Here is a 22,059-nt window from a genome sequence, read left to right on the forward strand (position 1 = left end):
GCACAAAGTCTTCAGTGGTGTTGTTTTTGAGAAAAACCGTGAATTCTGGGAAATTGTAAATATTCCTTTTTGCTGCTTTGCTGAAGATGAGGTGCCTTTAGCGCTCCTCTGTCGGCCTATTTGTTTCCCTCAAAAGGTATTTCATTTCACATTGTGCTTGCGAGCTATCCATCTGAGGAGAAAAGCGGTAAATAACACGTCTGCTAACACACGAAATGTAATTGAAGCCCTGTCTCCATCAGTTATTGTTGTTGTGGCCGTCAGGCTTTCAGTTCTGTGTGCCGTTTGCAGTGATAGCCACTTCAATTTGTACTTTTAGGAGCCCTTGATATCGGACAATTTGCAAACCTAAACTAAGCTGTAATCCTAATGACGTGCTCCTCGGCCTTGGACCTAACGCTCTGTTACAACTGTACAATAAACTAGTAGCCAGACGTGCTAACGACTGCAGCATTTCCAGAGAAACACTTTGCACTGTTGTTCTTGTGTTTTTGTTTTTTGGAGAGAATGATCATTTGTTTCGAGGGCGTTTTAAATCTCATTATCTTGGATAAATCTTATTGACACTGACACTTCAATAACTGCCTCCAGGGGGAGAAGCTATTATTAGCAGTTTAGCAATCAATTTACCCCGAATGCCCCGAACGTCTTTCCCTTAGCCTAAATAAACATGACTCACTGGCTCTGACCCAGCACAGAGGTTCAGAGTGCTGCTCAAAGCCATTTTAACGGGTCGCGAGGCTGCTAATGGACACAACCTGTTAATTGACACATTGCAAGTTGCGAGGATCAAACCTGTGACCTCTCAATTACGGGAAGGTCTCTCTAATCACTTCGCAGCTTCCTTCGGGGACAAAGTGTGACGTTTAAAGACATGTCATAATGCACACCAACCGATGGACCAGGATGCACGGGAACAATCTGAGAAAACGATGTTTCAGATATTTATCTGAGCGTGCGACATAGAAATTTGAAGAGCAGGAATAAGTTATCATCATGATGCATCTCTGCTCTGTACGTCGCTGCTTAATAACACAGGATGCAGAGGACAGTTGTTTTTCATCGGCGGCAGTGCGACTGTGGGCGTGACACGATCACTCATATCTGACAGGTTTCTGAAGAAAGCTGTTACTGCAGAGGTTCATTTAATACTTTTCGTGTATTTTTTACCAAACAAATGACATTTAAATTCTTAATCTTTAAAGGGCAAGAGATTACTTTTCATCTTGCAATGTATTTATTAGAGGACAGATTTGCCAAAGTCCGAGGATTTGTCTTGCGATCGCTTGTCTCACACATTTCCATCTCGTGCTTACTACTAACCTTCGTCGCCCTGCTCTCCAACCTTGCCCACCCGTTTGCCCTCTGCCCTTTACATCATCCTCTGTCTGCCCACCTCCATGTCAGCCTCATTGTGATGCCTTCCTCATCTCTGCTTACCCACTTACCCTTTCAACCCTTTCCCACCTTCTTTCTCTCAGCCTCCCCATTACCTTCCTTTTGAAGCCCATTTCCCAATTTGCACTCTCACCTTTCCACCCCCATCCACCCTCGTCCCCCTGCCTCCTTGTTTTCAACTTTGTATCCGACGACTTCGGGGAGTTGACCTCTACTCGCTTGCTCCTTTTCCACCTTCATCCATCCCCATCATCCTCACCATAACTCCCTCAATCTCTGTCGGCCCACTTACCCTTTCCCCTCTCCCTCCCTGTATGTGCATTATCCTCCCTGTGCCTCTCCACTTCATCACTGCCTGCCTTCTTAACCTCTCCCCTATCCATCTTTTCCCTCCCTGGCCATCTCCATCATCTCTGTACGTCTCTTTCCCCTCAAACTTCCTCTTTCGACATGCCCTCATTGTTTGTGTGCTCTTTCCCATAATGCACAGCCCCTCCTCCCCCCTTTCTCGGCAATTTCTATTCCCTGCCCCACCCTGCATGGTGCCTATTTATCACACAGAGGAGAGCTACTTTACCTTGGTGGCGACAGTGCGTCCAAACAGTATGGCGTAGCACAGATTGAGGGCGGACGAGTAGGAGAAGACGCGCAGCCTGTTCCTGCCGTGGGGCGTCATGCCGAAGGGACTGTTCCATTCGTACAGGGTGAGGAAGAGCGCGGTGAGATGCAGCGTGACAAAAATACCCACCCACATGGACCAATGGAGAGGCCACATGAAGGCGCCGATGGGGGCTGCAGTGTCCCGGCTACGAACCTGGTAGGTCACAAACAGTCCAAGGGTTAGTGCATGGTATTGTGTGCAAACCCCCCCCCCCACTCCTAGGCATAATTAGTTTGTACAAAATTGCATACATTGTTTTTAGTTTGTGCTGTTCATTTCGTAAAGACGAGAAGTCTTTTTTTTTTTTTCAATCGGCGTAGTTCTCATTTTCAAATCGTATCGTCAGATCACATTATGCGCTGCAGTCTGTCAGGCACAGAGGGAGATGTTACCGAATCAAAGTATAACTGCAGCATCTCTGACTCTGCTAAGACGGCTTCTTAAAATGCCTCTCAGACTCATTAAACACTCTTAAACTGTCGTTCATTTTGAACTTTCATAATTAACATGTCCGCTGAAAACTCAGGAAACTAATTATACACAACTAATGATCTCCTGTTCCTCACCAAAAGACTGGGTGAGCGGGGCACGGGGGCGAAATTAAGTATTTGCAAACCATATCATCAAATCATGCTGAAAAAGCCTGAGAGAGAGAGAGAGAGGCTGACAAATCAAAGGAACGCTGGAGATTGTGATGCTGCCACTGACTCAAAATGCAGCATATTTTCAGGACATGCCCCATCTCTTCTGCGATCATTAAAACACAAACTCCAGCAAGCTAATGATGACTTTAAGCGATGGTACCAGAATGCCCAGGCTGGTGGAGTAGAAGGGCGACGTGAAATCGATGACTCTGCTCCTGGCGGAGTTGATGGAGAAAGAGGTGACAGCCATGTCAGCGGTTCCGCTCAGCAGGTCCCCGACCAGCCCCGTCCAGCGTCCTGTCCCGCTCAATGCGCCGTACTTCCCGTCTCCCACAATATAAAGGTCAAAGGTAAAACCCATGTCCTCTGCCAGCTTCTCCAACAAGTCGATGCAGTACCCGTAGCAGCACTTCCTCAGGTCCTCCGGCAGGTCTGACGGGAAAGAAGTGAAGATGATGTGAAATTTACCCTCTCAGATATTCATATATGTGCTTTGGAAGCGCAGGGGTCGCACCTCTGTCCACAACTATGGATCATAGAAAATGTTCATGGATCCTCAAAGAACATTTATGCTCGAGTGTTTTTAATGAAGCTGGGCTTGGAATACTTTTAATCACATTAAGAACGCTGATCTACGTTTAGGAAGGGAACAGTTGGCAAGACTGACACATTATATAATACACATTTTTACACTCTTTGCCATTTTTGCCATTTCCATTTTTCTGCCAAACCTTTTTTTTGCAAACTCAGTCAAAATTCAGCATTATGCCAATTGCTCTTGAAACTTGGCACAAGTCTCTGTGCTACTTCTGCCCACGCAGAAGACGGAGATCTGACATCAGGAATTTATAATTACTGTTTGGGTTTGTTCTACTATTAAAGGCGACACCATGACACCACTACCATTGGCCATCCGCTGAAAGAAAGTTTAGATTTTACTGCCATACGGCAGATTGTGTGTATAGTTGGCTGATAGTCTTTTTACTCAGAGACGTAGTACCTGTATTATTTTTGACATGGAAGTCCTGATTTCTTATTGATTTACCACTTTTAAGCCTCTTCATTCATGAAACAGAGATGCAGCTGTAGAGACGTGTCCTTGACACTGCACCAGGTATATTTTTGAACTGGACTGACCAGCCATGATCCCTTATTGATTTTACTTCGAAAATTCACCTCAGTCTTGAGGAGGAGCAGTGGAGATGTGGCCAGAGACATAACGATGAGATCTAAGCCAAGAGATCTGAGAGTTTACACGAGAGAAGCTTTGAGATTTCAGAAATTACAACTCACGCATGTCCTTCCAGAAGTTAAAATGTTTTTAACAGGCGCTCTAAGGCATATCAGTGCTTCACCACTGTGGTATTTTAAGGACAAATGCAAGATAAAACTCACCACTGCCCTCCCATTCTGTAGCTGAAGTGTTTGGGTTGTGCAGCTGGTTGAAGAGGCTCTGGATTATGTCGGACCTGTTTGTTCTGGGGTCCAGACAGAGCTGACCGGCAGGACATAAGCCGTCCTCATCCACCTCCCGCGTGAAGACGAACGGGTGTTCCACCAGTGTCACCACCCTCAGGCGGTGCCCCTCAACGGAAAGTCCCGGCCTCCATCGTCCTCCAACGTTACTGTCCCCCTGGCCATCCCCTCCCCTCACCCCAGCTCCAAGACCTTGTCCCTGGCTGCTCCTGAACCCTCCCACCAGTCCCAGGACCCCACCTTCTAACTCCAGCCTGCCCCGGGTCCACTGGCCTACAGTCACCCAGGCCGGTTGGCCCAGAGCGCCCCTCTTCAGGCTCCATACGTGGAACAGCTGGGAGGCGAAGACCCGGGAGAGGCCTGCATCCACCTGGATCAGGCCTGTGGCCCCGGTGAAGGTAGTATTGGAGAGAAACCTCAAGGGACAGAAAGAGACAATAAGTGAGACAACAAAACTGGGAAAAAATTGAAGATCCATGCTGTGTTATTGCAGTTCAGAAATGTAGTGCACAGTAATACACAACACAACACTTCCAGCGCTTCCCTCTCCTGCGGGGTCCCACAAGGCTCTATTCTTGGCCCTATTCTCTTTTCCCTATACATGTTACCACTTGGGTCAATTATTGCAAGGCACAACCTTTCTTTTCACTGTTATGCAGATGATTTACAAATCTATCTGCCCATGAAGCCTAACAGTCACATTGCAAAGAATTCTTTGTTTGCTTGTGTCGCTGATATTAAGCACTGGCTAGCACAAAACTTTCTTCACTTAAACGATGATAAGACAGAATGCATTGTGTTTGGGGAGATCGTGACGGCTGGCTTTGGCACCTTGTCTTCAAAACTCAGTCCAACTGTCAGAAATCTGGGAGTGGTTTTCGACAGTCTTCTGAAGTTCGACAAACAAATTGACACTGTTGTCAGGACTAGTTTCTTCCAGCTACGTCTACTGGCCAAAGTTAAAATGTTTTTAAGCCGCCACGACTTAGAGAAAGCCATCCATGCACTAATCAGTTCAAGATTAGACTATTGCAATGCACTTTATGTCGGCGTCTCCCAGTCTTCTCTCAGTCGCCTTCAACTTGTGCAAAACGCTGCGGCCCGTCTTTTAACCAACACAAACAGACGAGAGCATATCACTCCTGTTCTTAACTCCCTTCATTGGCTTCCTGTCCAATACAGAATTGATTTTAAACTTTTAATGTTTGTTTTTAAAGCTCTTAATGGCCTCGCACCACCTTATTTATCTGAGCTTTTAACTGTTCGTGAGCCTGGTAGAGCCTTGAGGTCATCCAACCAACTCTTGTTGGAAGTACCCAGGTCAAAATACAAACACTGGGGTGACCGAGCCTTCTCCATTACTGCTCCCAGGCTCTGGAATAAGCTCCCTGCTGAAATACGTCTGGCTTCTGATCTGGGCCTCTAGCGTGATGACATTAACTTTGTTTTATTGTATGTTATTTATTGTATTTCATTCTGTTTGGTTTTATTGTTTTATTGTCTCTCATTGTTTTTACTCATTTTATTGTAAAGCACTTTGGTTCACCGAAAGGTTGTTGTAAAGGGCTGTATAAATAAAGCACATTTACATTTAAAGCACATTTACTGAGCAGATGAAAAAATGAAAAACTGGGGAAAAAGTTACAGAAGATGGTGCAGACAGGCATGGTCTGGTTGTGGAGCTTTTGCAAGTCTAGTCTCAGATGGGTAATTGCATCTCCCAGAAAGTCATAATTAAAAGTTAATGCAGTGCAGTGAGGGTCTCCTCCTATCTGCCAGTCCATACAGACAGTCATTGCTATTCGTCTCACTCGCCTGGCAGCCCTGCATTGGTCTTTACGGCGGAATACATTAAGAAGAGCAATCCCCCTTCACACATAAATCTGCTCTGGCCTCTTGAACCATACAGGGATTGTTAGCACATGTCTTAGCATTTGATCATGTGGACGGCGACAGGTGATGTCTCAATGTGAGGCCATACAAGTACTGTTTGATCATGTCTTGATTAGTGGGGGATTGTCAGGAGGTCACTGGGAATAGTAGGGGAGGTTGTTTAAATGTTAAAGCATGCAGGGATCACTGCATTCGGTACGGGTGTTGAGCCGTGCAGTGACTGTCGATTATGTCTTGGTCAAGGCTAGAAATGGCAAGTTTTCCTCCCCGTTAATGGAAAAGGTTGGCAAAGCTGGAGCCCTTTCTCCGAGCAGAACAACAGCTTTTCCCTCTTGCTCTTTGTTTTATTCTCTTTTCTTTTGCTCCCTCTCTCATCTCTCAGGTGCTGAACCGGTGAGCACGTAATGTAACTGCTGCTGGAGAACTCCATTAAAAATGGGATATGCAAAGAAAAAAATGAAAAAAATAAATTGATCATGAGGGTCATTAACCTCACCTCCAATCCGAGCCTGGATTAAAGCCTGTCTGCACCACGTAGCAAACAACATGAGGATCTATGCAAGGTTTTGTGTATTCTGCCCGTGTTTCTCACAGCCCTCTTTCTCCACATTGTAATTTACCTCAACAGCACAATATCAATTTATAAACCCATTCCTGGCACCATAATTCTCAAGAGCCGGATTAGAAATGCCTCTGATTTGAAAGTCATTCCCATCCCATTCAACGTTAACTTATGTTTCCTCATCAGTGGCTCCCTCTGTCTCTGTGACCATAAAGCGGAAGTGCTAGCCTCGCCTTGAGCTGAAATCACTCATGGTAATAGTGTGGCTGAATCATCACATCCCACAGACAGCAGATTCATCAAACCAATCCACTGCAGACTCATATACTATAACTGTAGTGGCTGTGGCCGTCCACAGAAAAATATACCATGGGCTTCACTTCACATCTCTTATCCGAGCAGAGACGTTTAAAGCCCCGTTTCCCGCAGTTTGTGACATCTTTGGATTCACGCCCGGAGATAAAAACATGAGATATGAGCGTGCGATGAGACAGGGATAAGAGCAGGGATGTGAAACGTGCAGCACACTTTCAAGCAGAGTCACCTTTCAGTCACAGGTTGTGCAGCGTTGTGCCAGAGGCTGCATTTAAAGAATGACTGTGGATGTCAAAGCGGGTTGATAAGTCAGCCGGTGGTGTCAGAGAGGGATGGCTTCCTCTCACTAACACCTGCCCCAGTTTATGCACTCGGAGAGTGAATGCCAGAGTGGCCCGTAAATGATGACTCTGTAAGAGAGTCCCAGGCATGTGTCTCACTCCCTTATCACTCCATCTCCTTTAGTTTGGAGGAAAGTTTACTCCCTCTGTCTTTGTCTGTCTGGGATGATACGAGGCTTGCTTGTTTCAGTGGTTTTAATCTCTTCAGGCGAGATGGAATCGGTGTGGCAGCTGTGTCGAGTGAGATGGCACTGACTGGCAGATCTCACTCCGATAACAACAACCCTCTATCAATTTCTCCCCCTTTGTCACATCCTTTCCCACACGAGTTTCTTCTTCCTTTTCTTTGACTTGATTTCTATTTTCCTTTAGCCGTTTCCTACTTCCCCTGTCTTTCATCTCGTCGGCTCTCTCCTTTCTCTCGAATGTATTTTTGGGAATAAGCACCCAGGGATTCTTTGATTCTGGACATTCGGAAGAACTACATCAAAAGTGGTTAGTTTGTCATATCTTTACCCTGCTGCGCTGCTTTGAATCAGAAACAGTAATGCTGTGCAGCTCCTGCCCTCCCTCGTACCTTCCTCCGTTGCTTATATCTCCAGACATCCTCGCTCCCTCCCTGCCTTCCTCGCTCCGTCCCTTGGGCACTGAGCTGTTAATTGCCTTTTCCATGTGGAAGACTCTCACTTCCTACAGCTTTGTTAGGACTCTCTGGAGCAATGGCATGTCTGTTGCAGGGGAGGGATAAGAATCGGGGAGTACACTGGAGGGCACAGGGTCTACCTGGGCGGGTTTGAATAGTGCGATAGAACGACCTTTTTTATCAGTCTGTCACAGGCCAGAAACAAAGGTCACTGACGCTATATTGTGGAGGACTCTATTATGAATAACCTATTCTGATAGTCTAGACTCTGTCCTAATTGGCCCTCCATGGAAAGATTGTGACTTTCCCTGGTGTTTGCATGAAGTTTGAGTCCGGTTAAAAGCACTACTTCTTGTTGTTTGAGTATAACAACTCTGATCACCAAAGTTGTTCATCCAGAGTGGAACCTGACGAGCAAATTTCAATCCAGCCAAAGGCTTTTCACTTGAAAACACCTAAAATGTCAACCTCATGGTGGCACTAGAGGGACAGACAGTGGATTACCAAATAATAGGCTTCATCCTCTGAGGACCATTAAGGTCTGTGGAAAATTCAAAATCAATAGCTGCTGAGATATTTCAGTCTGGAACAAAGTGATGGACGAACTAACAGACAGTCACGGCTATCCATAGAGTCTGCCTGCTAGCATGGCTAAAAACTGAGCAATTTAATCACATTAAACCTCATAAACTTGTTTTAACTCTAATAATGAATGTCCAGTAGTGCTGCTTTGTGACTCCCACTGCACTTGTTTCAGCCTGTGGCCCTCCATGCCAAATTGTTCTGGCATCCCAAGGCTCAACTAAACTGCAGAAGGAGGGAGCACTGTGGGAATCCAGCTTGTGATTATGTGGGTGGTGCTGATGATCACTCTCAGCTGGCAGGCACCTTGTGCTCAATATGTGCTGTGGGCCCAGCTCAAACCGCAAATCCTTCTCTCACCAGAACCGCATGACCGTAGAAGTTGGATACATGCTGTTTTATCCATTGCGCCATTTGAAAAATATCCATGTCAACTGGCAGAGCAGAGATGTTTAACTCTGCAGTGAGTTTATGGCACAGAGCGTCAGTGCATCACTCAGTATCAGCCACGTATGACTTAAGAGGGGCTGTAATGTAGGTTTTTTTGCTGTGTGCAAACCTGTGAATGAAAGTATTTATGGTTTGATATGTATTTTAAAGTGCTTTTTTTCTGTACGCATGTCTTATCACAAACCACACCTTGACAGAGCCCGTGAGAGCTGTTAGAGGTCCTCTTAAACGCTGCAGGGATCGAAGCGGCAGCAACGGCGAAGACAAACAGACAAAACTCTCTGGTGTCAGCCTGTGAATCTGTATGCCATAAAGACCTCCCCCCCACCCCCTGTATGACAGCGCTATTCAGAAGGCACCACCCCCGTGGTGCAGAGGACAGACAAGGGCAGCAACCAGAGCGTAGAGTACCACAAGTGGGGCAAGCGACTCTTCGCAAAAATGCCAGAGTGTCACTCAGAAAGCTAACGAGCTTACAGACATTTACTGCTATGACCAGAGGAATTTAACTGCAGTTTGTCACTTTCTTCCATATATCGTTTGAGGATTAAAATGTGTAGACTTTTGGGAGCCTGGCTAAGAATTTGTAAGTGACCAGGAGTCATTAAAAAAAACTGGTTGGCCCATTGGCTGCAGGCGTAATAGAGACTATTGGAGGTTCAACCCTGACCAGCCACTACTAATCCTACGTACCCTAAAGCAATATATTTAATTTTTGGAAAAGGTTTCATTTTCTCTGTCGTCCCCTCTTCTGAGGTTTTCTTGAACAAATCTGTACCAGCTGCAGGGTGATACTCCAGAGCTGACCTTGCTGCTGACCTTCAGCAACACGCCACAAAATGAATTCTGTTCTGTGTTAATTTGCTTTCAGTTGGTTCAACTCAATAAACAAACACATCAATCAAAGTCCAAACTGGTGTTGGCAGTAAAGTCTGGCAGATATGTTAAGCTAGCTCTGAGGGGAGGCTAGTTAGCCATGCAGGAAGTGAACGTTAGCTTAAGGCTAACCTTAGCTCAGAAGTGGAACACCTGTAACCTCAGCACTTTGTACGTAACCTCGTGTTTCATATCATGACATGCGGTAACGTACAAAGGCATATTGTAAATTGGGGCATTGGTAAAATGGCAGAATTGGGTTGACTAACCCTTTTAATTTGTGTGTGTGTATATGGTGCGTGTGTGCATATACCTGGCCAGGTATTGTCCTGAAGAGGGCAGCTCATGTCGGTTTGGTTTGTCATAACAATTCACCATGTTCTGAATCAGTGCCAAGTCCGGCCTCACCATGGTGGCCGCAGTGACCGCACGGCCGATCAGCTGCAATGCATCCCGGATGTAGAAGCTGATTGGCTTGCGGCCGACTTCCCCGTAGGCCAACAGTCCGAGGGGACCTCCTAAAGTGTGGAGCGAATCTGGAGACAAGGGATATCCCATAATCCACTGCAGTGCTGGGAACGATGGAGCCAGGCGCTGAGCGGCTCGCAGGACAGAGGAGACGCACTCGGGGTCAGAGCCCAGGAGGAGAACAGAGGAGATGGGAGAGGGGGAGCGCAGGAAACGGGTGGAGAGGATCTTCAAAGCCTCCTCTTCCCTCTGATCCTCCCTCCTCTCCTCACTGGTCTCCACTCTTTTATCCCCGCTGCTGGAGATGCGGGTCAGGTTGATGATATCCCACAAATGCCAGGTAGAACCGCTGTGGGTCTGCAGGTGAGACAGCAACCCATCACCCCCTTCCTCCCACCCGGGGCAGACCACCGCTGCTCCTCCCCAGCTCCCTTCCCCTCGGCTTCCCCTGTCTCTGTCGCCATCTTTCCCCTGCAGGACCGCCAGCAGCAGGCTGCCCAGGGTGGATGGAGGCACACGGGCCGACATCTGCAGGTGGAATCGGTTCTATCGGAGAGGACGGGAAGGAGATGATGAGAGTTAAAAGAATGAAAAAAGAAAAAGAGAGACAACAAAGAGAAGGAAGAAAGTTCGGGCGAACACAAAAGTGAAATAATGGAGGAGCGAACAAAGAGGGAGAGAAGAAAGGGAGGGGAGAAAAGAGAAAACATGATCAAAACAGAGATAAATGGATACAGCCAAACGCCAAAATCTCAGGGCTGAATAACATACAATCACATTAAACGCTGCTTTCATGAGCGCCACAGCACTGCAAAACAATCCCTGTTGCTGCAGTAATTCACCACAACGCTGATCAGAAACAATCAGTCACATTTGTTCATTATCTCTCACTCTGGATGAGAGGAGTCGCGCTGATACAAACAAGGAGTCAATGATTCGCATCTAATCTGCAACATCACAGTTGGCTTGGCAAGACAACAGTAGCATCCACAGTTCATCCAGAAGCCCGCGTTTCCAAACCCCACTGAAAACACTGGCTTGTTTCATACTGTTCCAAAATGGATAACACTGTTGTCCTTGAATGCAGCTCACAGATGGACCTTCCCCCTCCTTCCTTTGGGGCTTCTATCCATTTTTCATCCTATCAGCGCTCCAGGCAAGGTTGGGGGGGGGGGGGGGGCTGCATTTGTATGGACGGCCCAAAGTTTCCCGTAACATGACTTAAGATTTGCACCAACTCACTGAACTGAGATGAGAGGTATGCATGACACATTGTGCTCATAAACAACCTCTGGCACTAATGCATTTTCAGCATTTTTGGAACATATGCAGAAGTGCGTGCACACACACACTAAAACCCACACATACGGTGTTTAATTAAATTCGTACATATACTATAAATGCATGCAGGTACACACAGCGTGCACAGAGAAACTTCACACACGTCTGTCTGATAGATGATATCTGAACCCAACTGCAACCCCCACACTTTCATTCAAATGGAAATATCCCACCCGGGAGTACAAGGTAAACAGAGGAGCCTAAAGTCCTTGAGTCCCACAAGAGAGTAAGAAAAAATGTTTGACTGAAGTCTGCAAAGACGTGGATGAATTGCTGCAGCGTACGTATTTATCCTCCTGGGAGAGGCTGGGAGCGTGCGTGAGGGGACACGTGAAGATAGGCCTCTTCGTTTGAACTCGATGGGGGGCCAAAAAGATGGCGGAGGCAACGGGAGGGTGGGGGCTGTTGGCGAGGCAGCAGCAGCTGGCACAGAGGAATAGAGATAGGAAGGCGGTACCAACTACAGGTGTGAGCATTATTCAGCATAATACCGCCAGGCATGAAGCTAACATCGCGCATATTTTGTCAAAGGACTCAGAGAGCCCGAAATGTGACGATAAAGGATCAAAACAGAGCCTGGAGGCAGCTGGAGGAATTAGTATGTAAATCTATATCTGCTCTCATTCTAAGTTGTTCTGGGTAAGATCCATCTATGTCATCCATCCTTTAAATGTGACGGCGTGGCTAAATGTTAATGTATGGCTGTGATATGTTGCTGCATAAATCACACTAAAATGTCAGAAGCTAAATAAATATTGTCCAAACCGCATCTTGCACAGAAAGCTTGTAAATTACGCTCCCAGTGAACACAGCTTGTTAGAAAACCAGACAAGGAATCTTACTAAGTATATATCATTGTCAAAGTAATTGTAGTAATGATCGTCTGTGGTACATCCCACAGCTGCATCGGCTGTTTTGCACCAGCATTTTTTTGATTATTTCTCTTGGCTCGACAATTATGGCTAACTTCTAATTTGCTTGACTTTTTGAGAGATTCGTTTCCAATTTCATTTACATTTGAGGCGTTTAGCCGGCTCTCTTATCCAGAGTGACTCACAATGAGCACCACAGTAGAATTACTTCAAGAGCAAGGACGTGAGAATAATGACAAGAGCTAACCGGAGCATTAAGAGGAGTTGCATTTGTAGTTGCTCATGTTAGGACAGAAAGCAAATTACGGTGGATGGAGGACGCAGATGTAGGAGCTGAGATGTGATACGAGGTGATAAGAACCTTTTTGTGAAGAGATGCGTTCTGGTCTGTAAGATCATGGGGAGCAGGACCCATTCAAAAACGCCGTGGGCAATAAGTGACAAGCACCAAAGTGGACCCAATGAAACTTAAAAAAAGCACATCACCGGAGTCATTGCCTATTACAACTGCACTCGCTACCTCACATGAGTCTTCTGGCACAATTAATTCTAGTGATGTATTAGAGCAATAACTCCCAAGAGAGCATTTTCTGCTGTGCAGATCGGTTGTAGGAACAGACCTGATGTACTGCGCTTTCCACAAAAAGTTTTGTTCAAAGTAATGTACATTAACAGCAACACGAAGTAAGAAGGATCGCTAAAGAAGTTTCTGCGTGAACACAGACCCACAGCTCCGTGTATTCCAAATATATGAGAACATGTCAACCCTGTGTGGTTAGGGATTGATTGTCTGCGTTCGGCTCAGCATGAGGCTCATTTTAGGTGTGTTATACATTGCGTAGAGTCGACTATTGAGCCGCTGTTGACAGCCTACACCTGTTCACCGACTTGTCTTATTCTCAGAAGTGCCAGGATGTGTTTTATGGAAGCTCATTTCCGCCGACGAGATGAAAATCCTCTGAGTCATTATGAGAAATTCTCTCAAAATAACGACTTCGTATCTCAAAATAAAGTTGGTTCTTTTGCGGCTTTCTCTCTGGGGTTAGTTTGACGTTGTGCGATTCCTCGAAAAGAACCAACTTCATTTTGAGAACACTTCTCATTATCTTGAATGAGCTTCTCGTTATATTGAGATACTAAGTTATGGTTTCAAGATAAGTAAGATGGTTTCTCATTATATTGCAATACTGAAACACACTGAATGAGAAACTGCTGCCACCTCTTCCACTTAGGCGATGCAGCGTAGGAGCCGATGCAGAAAACTTCTGGGCTCTGAACGCACGCACTCCTGCTGGATTACGTTGTAACACTGGACAGGGTACAATTCAGCCTCATGGTGTCATAAACTGCCTTATCATGTTTAGGTGTCTGATAAGCCTTCAAACACATCAATCTGTTATTCAAACTCGACTTCCTGAGTCTTATTTCATCATCTTACCAGTACCTTCAGGAACCATCGACGCAGCCCATTGAAACGAAGGGCTGTTTTTGGTTTGAGCGCCTGCTTAAGCCAAGTATCCCCAGACTCTTTCATATGGACCAATCACGAGCAGCAGAACTTGAACAGGACACCTTTGACTGCCGTTTGGACTCAGCGGGTCACGTCTTGAGCTGGCCACTGATGCCAGCTCACGGCAAGCCCCCAACAGCCTCCCGCCAGCCGGCCCCTGTTTCTTTCCTTTAATCACGTCTCTTTCCTTTCGCACACTTCGCGTTCTTAAGACTGCTCATTCTCAAAACGGGCTGAAATGATCTTTAATCAAACCATGACAAAATCCTACATGCAGCGTCTTGAAGTATTTCAGTACATCAAAAACAATGAAATCCCTGCTAGTCAACACTCCAGCCAAATCCAGCATGTTTTAAAAACAAGCTGGCAGAATTAGTGTTTATCCCTGACGCGCCAGATATAATGTACGCACATGTAACGTCTGCCTATATGTCTGCATACTTGCCTGAATGCTTAAGACAGATCTTCAAGTCCACTGGGGCTGTCTGCATGAATTTGTGTTTGTTTTTGACATCTTTTGCCTTGGGTCAGGGCCAACTTTGTTGTTGCCGTTATCGGACATTTGAATTTAAAATGTCATTTTTTTTTTTTTTTTTGCAGACCTTAGGGAACCTGAGCGGAGTTTTGATCTCCAGAGGAATGCAGGCAGTATTTTTCCTTTTATGATGTCACAGTCTAGACAAGATAAAAGGGGGCTGTGCTGGCTGGAACTGGAAAGTTTGCCGACTATTGGCAACAAAAACACAGGAGCATGCCTGTGTGTGCAGTGTGCAGATACCTGCTGTACACAAACAGGCTTGATCCCGTCAGCCGTGGTGTTGTCTGAGCCCAGCTCTACTGCTCAGGTCAATCCAGAGCCAGGTTGATGTCTTTCTAAAGTACACAGGTCTTTTTCAGGCTTGGTTAGGAATGTTATAGATGTTCTTTCTAAGCGGATACACATTTTCAACCTGTAAGGACCTCCAGGGTGTGTATTTGTGTGTATTTCAATGTGTACTCTTATCTTTTTTTTCTATTCTCAGGTAAAAGCTCCATCCGCGAGCATGAGGTTATAAAGACTCTGAACTAAGGATGCAAGATAAGCAAAGCTATAAGGAGTGTCAGCATTATTCTGGTAGAAAATATAAAATCCATACCCCTTCTCACACATCTGCAAATTACGAGCTTTGAGCAGAACCTCTGCCTCTCCTGAACAAATCCTGGGTGAAGTCTGATGTGTTAGCCCTGAAGATTTCCAGGTTTTGAAATGCACCGCATGTGCACAAACACATGCAACGAAACCCCTGCACACTGACAGCAGCGGATAGGCACAAACAAACAAGCACACACGGGCACCCGTGCAAGAGCGCACAGATACAGTACAAACACACCGCGGTGTGAATACCCGAGCATAAACCCAGAGGGATCTTTGGGCAATGTGGAGTAAGCAAACCGACAGGAGTGCGTTGAATCAGAACAGGAGGGAGCAGCTCCCAGTTACTCAGCTCATTCCTTATTTAGGCCTCCATAAGAAAAGCTTCGACACTTGGATGGCGTGCAACCGAATGCACAATGCCAAAGAGGAAAAAAAAGATTTCCCTGTGCAAAAAAAGAAAAAAAATAATAATAAAAGGAAGACAGAAGAAACAGCAGCACCTGCAGTTTCAGAGCTTATTAGAAGCAAGTTGGAGCAAAAAGCACGGAGGTGGGACTTGAGAACATCTGTGTGTGCGTGTGTGTATGTGTGTGTTGGAGGGTTTTGGTGGCTGACGGAGGCTAAAAAGGCCTAAGATGTAAGCTGAAAAAACGTGTATCTCCTCTCATCCTTCCACCACAGCTTCAGGCGAAGGATCTCTTTAACTCGCTGCAGCTTGACTTATTGCAAAAGCTCGCTGTAACCCCGCTCGGGCTTAACGCCGCACTCGTGAATCGTTTGCATCGAGCAAAGCGGCGCTGGAAAAAGCCAGGGCCTGCTTTCCTGTTACATGCAACGGCGTGGACCTCTGCTTGAGCCTCTGAATGGCTGCTTAGCTTCCCGTTCAGTCCAGAAAACAAAGCTCATGGTCAGGGCAGCGGTCCAAACAACAACACCTCAGTGAGCACATTCATATTTAACCAGCGCTGTCACCAGGTGAGCCGGCTGCACGCAGGGAGGACGGGAGATAGGGAGAGAGGCAGAGATCGGCCTGTGAATGCGAATATGTGTTTGAGATGAAAGGTGGAAGAGAAATTGATAGGTGGTTTAATATCCGCATTTGTGAAAGGAGGCAAAAGGTGATGGTTTGCATCTGAATGTGTGTGTGCGGTGAAAAAGAGTGTGAGACAGAGATGGTGGTGTGGATGCGTCTTGAGGAAGACAGAGAGAGATTTTCCCAGCAGGGCGCCAGTCTTTTATTTCAAACACCTGAGATGAAAACTGAACGCATCATAACCTGAATGTCAGAATAAAAATGTCACAGCAGATGTGCGCTCACACACACACACGCATAAAATGATCTAAATCCAACGTAAGCAATTTGATTTAACCTGCAGTGCAGAACCGCTTTCCGGTGAAAGGAGTAAAACGAGAGCAGCTAGCATCGCGGCGCCGCTCGCGTTCGCTCATACATAATGAATAAAGAAACTGTTGAATGTGAGTAATTTTTTTTTTTTCACAGTCCAAATAAACAGCAGTGACTGAATAAGGCCAGCCAGAGTTGTTTGCATAGTTAATGAAGCAACATTGAGCAGAGCTCTTTAGGTGACCAGACGGTGGCTAACCGGGCCGTTTGCGTGCTGTTGTGTAATTGTATGCAAATAGCATTGTTTCATTTTCTTCTAATTTCCTCCCGTCTCCCGGCGCTAAGTGTAATATGGGTGACTTTAATCTTACTCAGCCATGCTGCCGGGGACTGGAGCTAAGCTTGGAGGGGGGAAAGAAGTTGGTGCTGGTAGACACATATGCAGCTCAGGCGCACGCGCAAAGCCACACACACGCACACCAAACTGAAATAAACACACAGGCTGGGGCAGCAAATTACATTTACGCGCTTACGCATGCATGAAAGTACACCACGCGCTCACACGCGCACGCGAAATCACAACTGTGAAGTAATCAGCCACTTAACGCAGCAAATGACTATGGTTATCTAAGCATAACAGCCTGTTGGCTCAGAGAAACGAGTGATAAGCAGTAAGATACACACTATTAGGCGCCACCACAGGACTGACCACAGATTGAAAGAGGGCCTAAATCTTGTTTCACAGTTAACAGTTGATGGAGATGGAGCCACGTCTCTCTGATTGTCACTGCTAAATTACATATGCAAATACCTTGACTCCATCCAATTCCGCCCACCATCTCCCATACAGAGACCGAGCGGGAAAGCGTGCAGGAGATTGTGGCCCGTGGGGGAGCGCGGTGAAACAGCGGGGCGAAAAGCGTAAAGCACTCTTTGAATCATGTTTGATTAGGAGGGAATGGCTGCTCGACACTTAGGCTCTTGGTAGCTGTGACGATTTGGTGACTGCTGGAGGTACGAGTGTGTTGAGTCCATTAAACTTAAGGACCTTGTTAGTTCCTTGGTGGTATGGCGGGTTGGGAGAGGAGGGGTTATACAGTAACATCATAAAAACACCATTGTCGTCCTGAGCGATTGCGGGAAAAGCCATAAAAGTCTTGACGGGCCAAGCCTCCTATTTTCCTGCAGGCTCTGAGTTTATGGGGCTCGTTCCAAAGGAAAAGCTGAGAGAAAATGGGATTCGCCCATTTTGCACACGGGGCGTCAACCACAGCGAGGTGGATGTGTTTGTTGTGAGTAAAAAGGTGCATCTGCCTACACAAAGTACTGTTTATCCCAGAGTGTCTGCGAGAGCATTGGTGTGTGCGCGCGCGTGTGAGCGCGTAAGTGTGAATGCCTGTGATTCACAAAGCGTTTAATGGAATATTGTTCTCAGCATGGCTGCAAATTAATTTGAATGATCAAGACACAGAGCACACAAACATCCTCTCCCTCGAGCTGAGAACTGCCTGTCCTGCACACACACACACACACACACACACACACACACACACACACACACACACACACACACACACACACACACACACACACACACACACACACACACACACACACACACACACACACACACACACACACACGCCCGAACAAACTGATCACATACTCAAACCAGCCAACTGCTTTGGGCTTCGTACATTACCCATGAAGACGTTTTTGTTACATTTCCAGTCGCACAGTTCAATCAAACGGCGATCCAGAGGGAATTAATAAAAGTGCACTTCGCACTATGCAAATGTTTCCCTGCTTGTCTGCGGCGTCGAGTACATGTAGTAATCCAGCGCAGTGTTCACTTTCATTATCAGTTGATTTGTGATTTAATGAGCATCCTCGGGGCCCTACAATGTCCTGATGTCATCAATAATGATCAGATAGTGGAAACAGCGGGGGGACCGAATGTGCTGTTCTGGACTGGTTAGTCAGGTCTCTAGTCAGCCAATGTTAGTGCTGAGTGCACTGCTAGCATTGGTGAAGGCTGTCATCTCAGCACGCTGCATCGGCGCCTCTTTTGTCAGGAGCTCCTTTGATCCCCTCAGTTGCAGAGATACAAGCCCACAGCAGAAATATGCTGAATGGATTCATGTATCATCCTCCCCCCTACAAACAGCCTCTGGCCCCCTCACTATTTATGATCATAATAGCTGCCTTTATTTATTAAAGAGAGCGATTGTTGTCCTTGCTCTATAGACAATGTTGTTTTCTCTGCCGGAGAGAATAATATTTGTCCTTTTGGTGCGGCCCTGTGTGTGATATGAGGCGGCGTACCGAATGTGATGGTGATTGATTCCTGTGTTGAACAGTGGGGAGAGCTACAAAGGAAGGCTAATCTGAGTTATGATTGCCGCTGTAATCGCATTTTCTCCCCTGACTCATCCATCCACTCTACAGTGGCGCATACATGCCGTATTCTGATTACGCCGCACATCTGTCAATAACGAATCGCGCACAACGGCGGCGACGTGTGCCTGCTCCTTCTTGATCACTTTCCACCCGTTTTCCATCACCGCAATTTTCTAGATCATAACTCTCTCCCCGTTCTCGCGGCACAGTTTTATCTTCCGCTCTTGCTGACTTGCTAACCCTCTGGAGGTGGCGTCAAGCATTTGCTGTAATCATGCCATCACGTTGGGGGTACAGTGAGCTGTTTGGGGTGTTTCGGGCCTGGCGCAGAGGCTGCGAGGGCAGAAAATAGCCTCTTGCTGGCTTGTAATTCGACCATCAGGCAGCTGGACCAATGAGACGGCAACATTATTTAGCCACCGGGAGAACGATACCAACAGTTTCCCAAATACAGATGCAGAGTGGCGTGATGTCATTAACATCTGCCCACAGGGAGCGTAGCTGCAAACAGCAGCAACTTCAGGGCGGGCACATTTATTCACAACACCCCAGCGGTTAAGCACACCATGTCAGTAATGAGGTGTCTGGAGCTTTGGGTGTTGGGTGCAGGTCTGAATATTGGTGATATTTCGCAGTCTTTGGGTGTGTGTGCCCTCAGATGTGTGACCAAACAACCTCCTAATGGAAAAGATCCCTTTTTTTCCGACTGTGTTGAATACGGAAACTGAGACCAGACTTCCCATGAGTGAAATAATACGCCTTGAGAGATGGAAGTCATTTAGGGGCAGTGTGTTTGTGCCTCTGTGTGTATGTGTGTGTGTGTGTCTGTGTGTGTGTGTGTGTGTGTGTGTGTGTGTGTGTGTGTGTGTGTGTGTGTGTGTGTGTCTGTGTGTGTGTGTGTGTCTGTGTGTGTGTGTGTGTGTGTGGCATCCAGGATGGATGGGCTTGCGGTGAGTAAATGACCTGCCTTGATTCAGCCTATCAGCTGAGCTCTCCACCCAGACTCCCTGATATCCCCTTTCATCCATCTCTATAAGAGAGAGATGACGGAGAGATGGAGAGGCAGAGGGGGAGAGACTGAGGAGATGAATATGCACAGAACGGAGCGAACGATTTTAAGTGCAAGAGGGAGCATAAAGGAGCTAATTAGAGAAGAGGGAAAAATTTGGGAGCGAAAGCGACTGAGACAGAAGAAGTGAACAAAAAGACTCTTAGGCTCCAATCTGAATCTGGGGTAATATGCACGACAAACTACACCGTGTTCATGCCAGAAGAGCCTCTCTGATGTGACTGAGAGTTCCAGTCGAGCTATTTGGGGTGAGTCGATTTGGGGCACGGATGAGTTGTTGTTTGGCCCTCTTTCGGTGCTACTTGATCAAATATGCAATGCTGAACCTGCAGAAGTAGCCACTGCAGAAACGAGCAGAATATGTGGAAATGAAGAGTATCAGTCATTTGGAAAAAGAAATGGACACTTACACTGAAAATGATTCTCGGCATCAACGTGAGGCACATTTCAGATTAGTATCATCATAAACATGAGCCAGTTGAACACCCTTTTCTCGCTTAAGTGTTTTGCTTACGAGATGAATATATAGTATTTCACAGAAAATGAAATCCATCAGAAAATGTCCTTGTGCTGTGCTGTTCTCTCACCAAGCCAATCCGCTGTCCCATTACCCCACCCACCCTCAGGGGAATCGCTTTGAGATTTCTGATTTGTTCTCAGCGTCAACTTTGGTTTTTCGCAAAAAAAAAAAAAAAAAAAAAAAGGCTCCAGAAAATGGCTCAGAGAAGATAATTTCAAAGGACGGGAGCTCTGCACTAGAAAACCGGGGACAAGGACATGGATACAGACGCAGATAGAAACAGATGCAAGCAGTACGGCTGTGCTGAAACCTCTGCTGCCGGGGCACCACAGAGAGAAACTTTTCATTTTCATAGAAAAATCCCAATCAATTGGAGCCCTTTCTTTCAGTTTTGGACAGTCACGATAGCATTGTGCTCGCCAAAGTAATTGCTGAGATCTGGGCAGACATCGCTGCTGGGAAGTCGGAGGAGGACGGGTTTGGAAAGTGAGCGAGCACAATTGAAATGTCCGTGATAGTCCCTCATTTCGAGGAAACGCTATGCGACTGCATAACAATGGAAGCACAACAGGTCAAAGCAAACCCACAAAGTCAGACTGTAAACTGCTGATGGACGCTTCGGGCAATCATTTGACCGTTTTCCTTTGTTTTCTCTTCCAGAGAAGTTTGGCTAACCTGCCGACTTGTTTGAAACCTCTATTATCATCTGAATGCTTATTAATGCCCCGTCAGATTCTTCTCAGAATTACATTCCCAGATGTCAGCGATTAACTGGAACGTAACTCTATGATTAGCGATTCCAGCGACGGCCAAAAGAACAAAACCGCCCGGGTTTCCCTTTTAGACTAAGCTCACCTTTACTGGCTCTCCCCTCCAGACACATGGGCAAACATAAGGTGTAAATCTTGTGCATCTGGGCCTGTCATTAGCTCAGTCTGCCAATAAACTGTGAATAAACTGTGCTAATGTTGTTTTAATGAATAACTTTCAAGAGGGGATAACTTAGCGGCTGCTGCGGCACTAATTCAAGATAGATGTAGACATTTTTCTATAACACCTACCATCGTGTTGTCTATATTTAAACCAGTATTTATCCTTGGGTGATTTGCTGAGCATGCATGTTCTTTCACAGCAACACATTAGTTTATACACAGTCATGTTCAGAGAGTTGCACAGTGCAAGCACACCCCGCTAACCTTGACAGGAACAAGTGCCTTGCTCAAGGATGACACAGTGGACGTTTACGGCACGAGGATCGGGACGGCGTGCATTCACTCACATTCATTCACGCAAACATATTGTGGGATTGAAACCAATGACCTCGCTTGCCAGCTGCTTGCCCTGCGAGCTGCTACACCGTGATTATGCATCCCTCACACTATGTTTTTCATCAGAGCCCCAACTGCATAATACAAACAACAGCACTGCAGCTGTCAAATGCAGATTTCAAAACGCAGTAAATATCTCTCAGGAGGAAAATGTTTTGTCCCGTTTCCCTTCCTTGGATAATGGTAAACAGTCATATTTTTTGCAGGTTGCTTGATTATTCACCCAGACA

General features: G+C 46.3%; 1 protein-coding gene across 1 annotated transcript in view; it reads right to left on the reverse strand.

Annotated features, from left to right (window-relative positions):
* LOC139342752 (glutamate receptor ionotropic, NMDA 3B-like) overlaps window positions 1-22,059 on the reverse strand; it is a 68,798-nt gene that overhangs the window by 21,910 nt on the left and 24,829 nt on the right. The window contains exons 2-5 of the mRNA XM_070980021.1: window positions 10,155-10,855; window positions 4,099-4,595; window positions 2,864-3,135; window positions 1,976-2,212 (exon numbers count right to left, since the gene is read on the reverse strand). Of these exons, the coding sequence (XP_070836122.1) occupies window positions 1,976-2,212; window positions 2,864-3,135; window positions 4,099-4,595; window positions 10,155-10,855 (1,707 nt within the window). The remainder of the gene's footprint in view (window positions 1-1,975; window positions 2,213-2,863; window positions 3,136-4,098; window positions 4,596-10,154; window positions 10,856-22,059) is intronic.

The sequence above is a fragment of the Chaetodon trifascialis genome, chromosome 14 (assembly GCF_039877785.1).
Source record: "Chaetodon trifascialis isolate fChaTrf1 chromosome 14, fChaTrf1.hap1, whole genome shotgun sequence".
Taxonomy (NCBI): Eukaryota; Metazoa; Chordata; class Actinopteri; order Chaetodontiformes; family Chaetodontidae; genus Chaetodon; species Chaetodon trifascialis.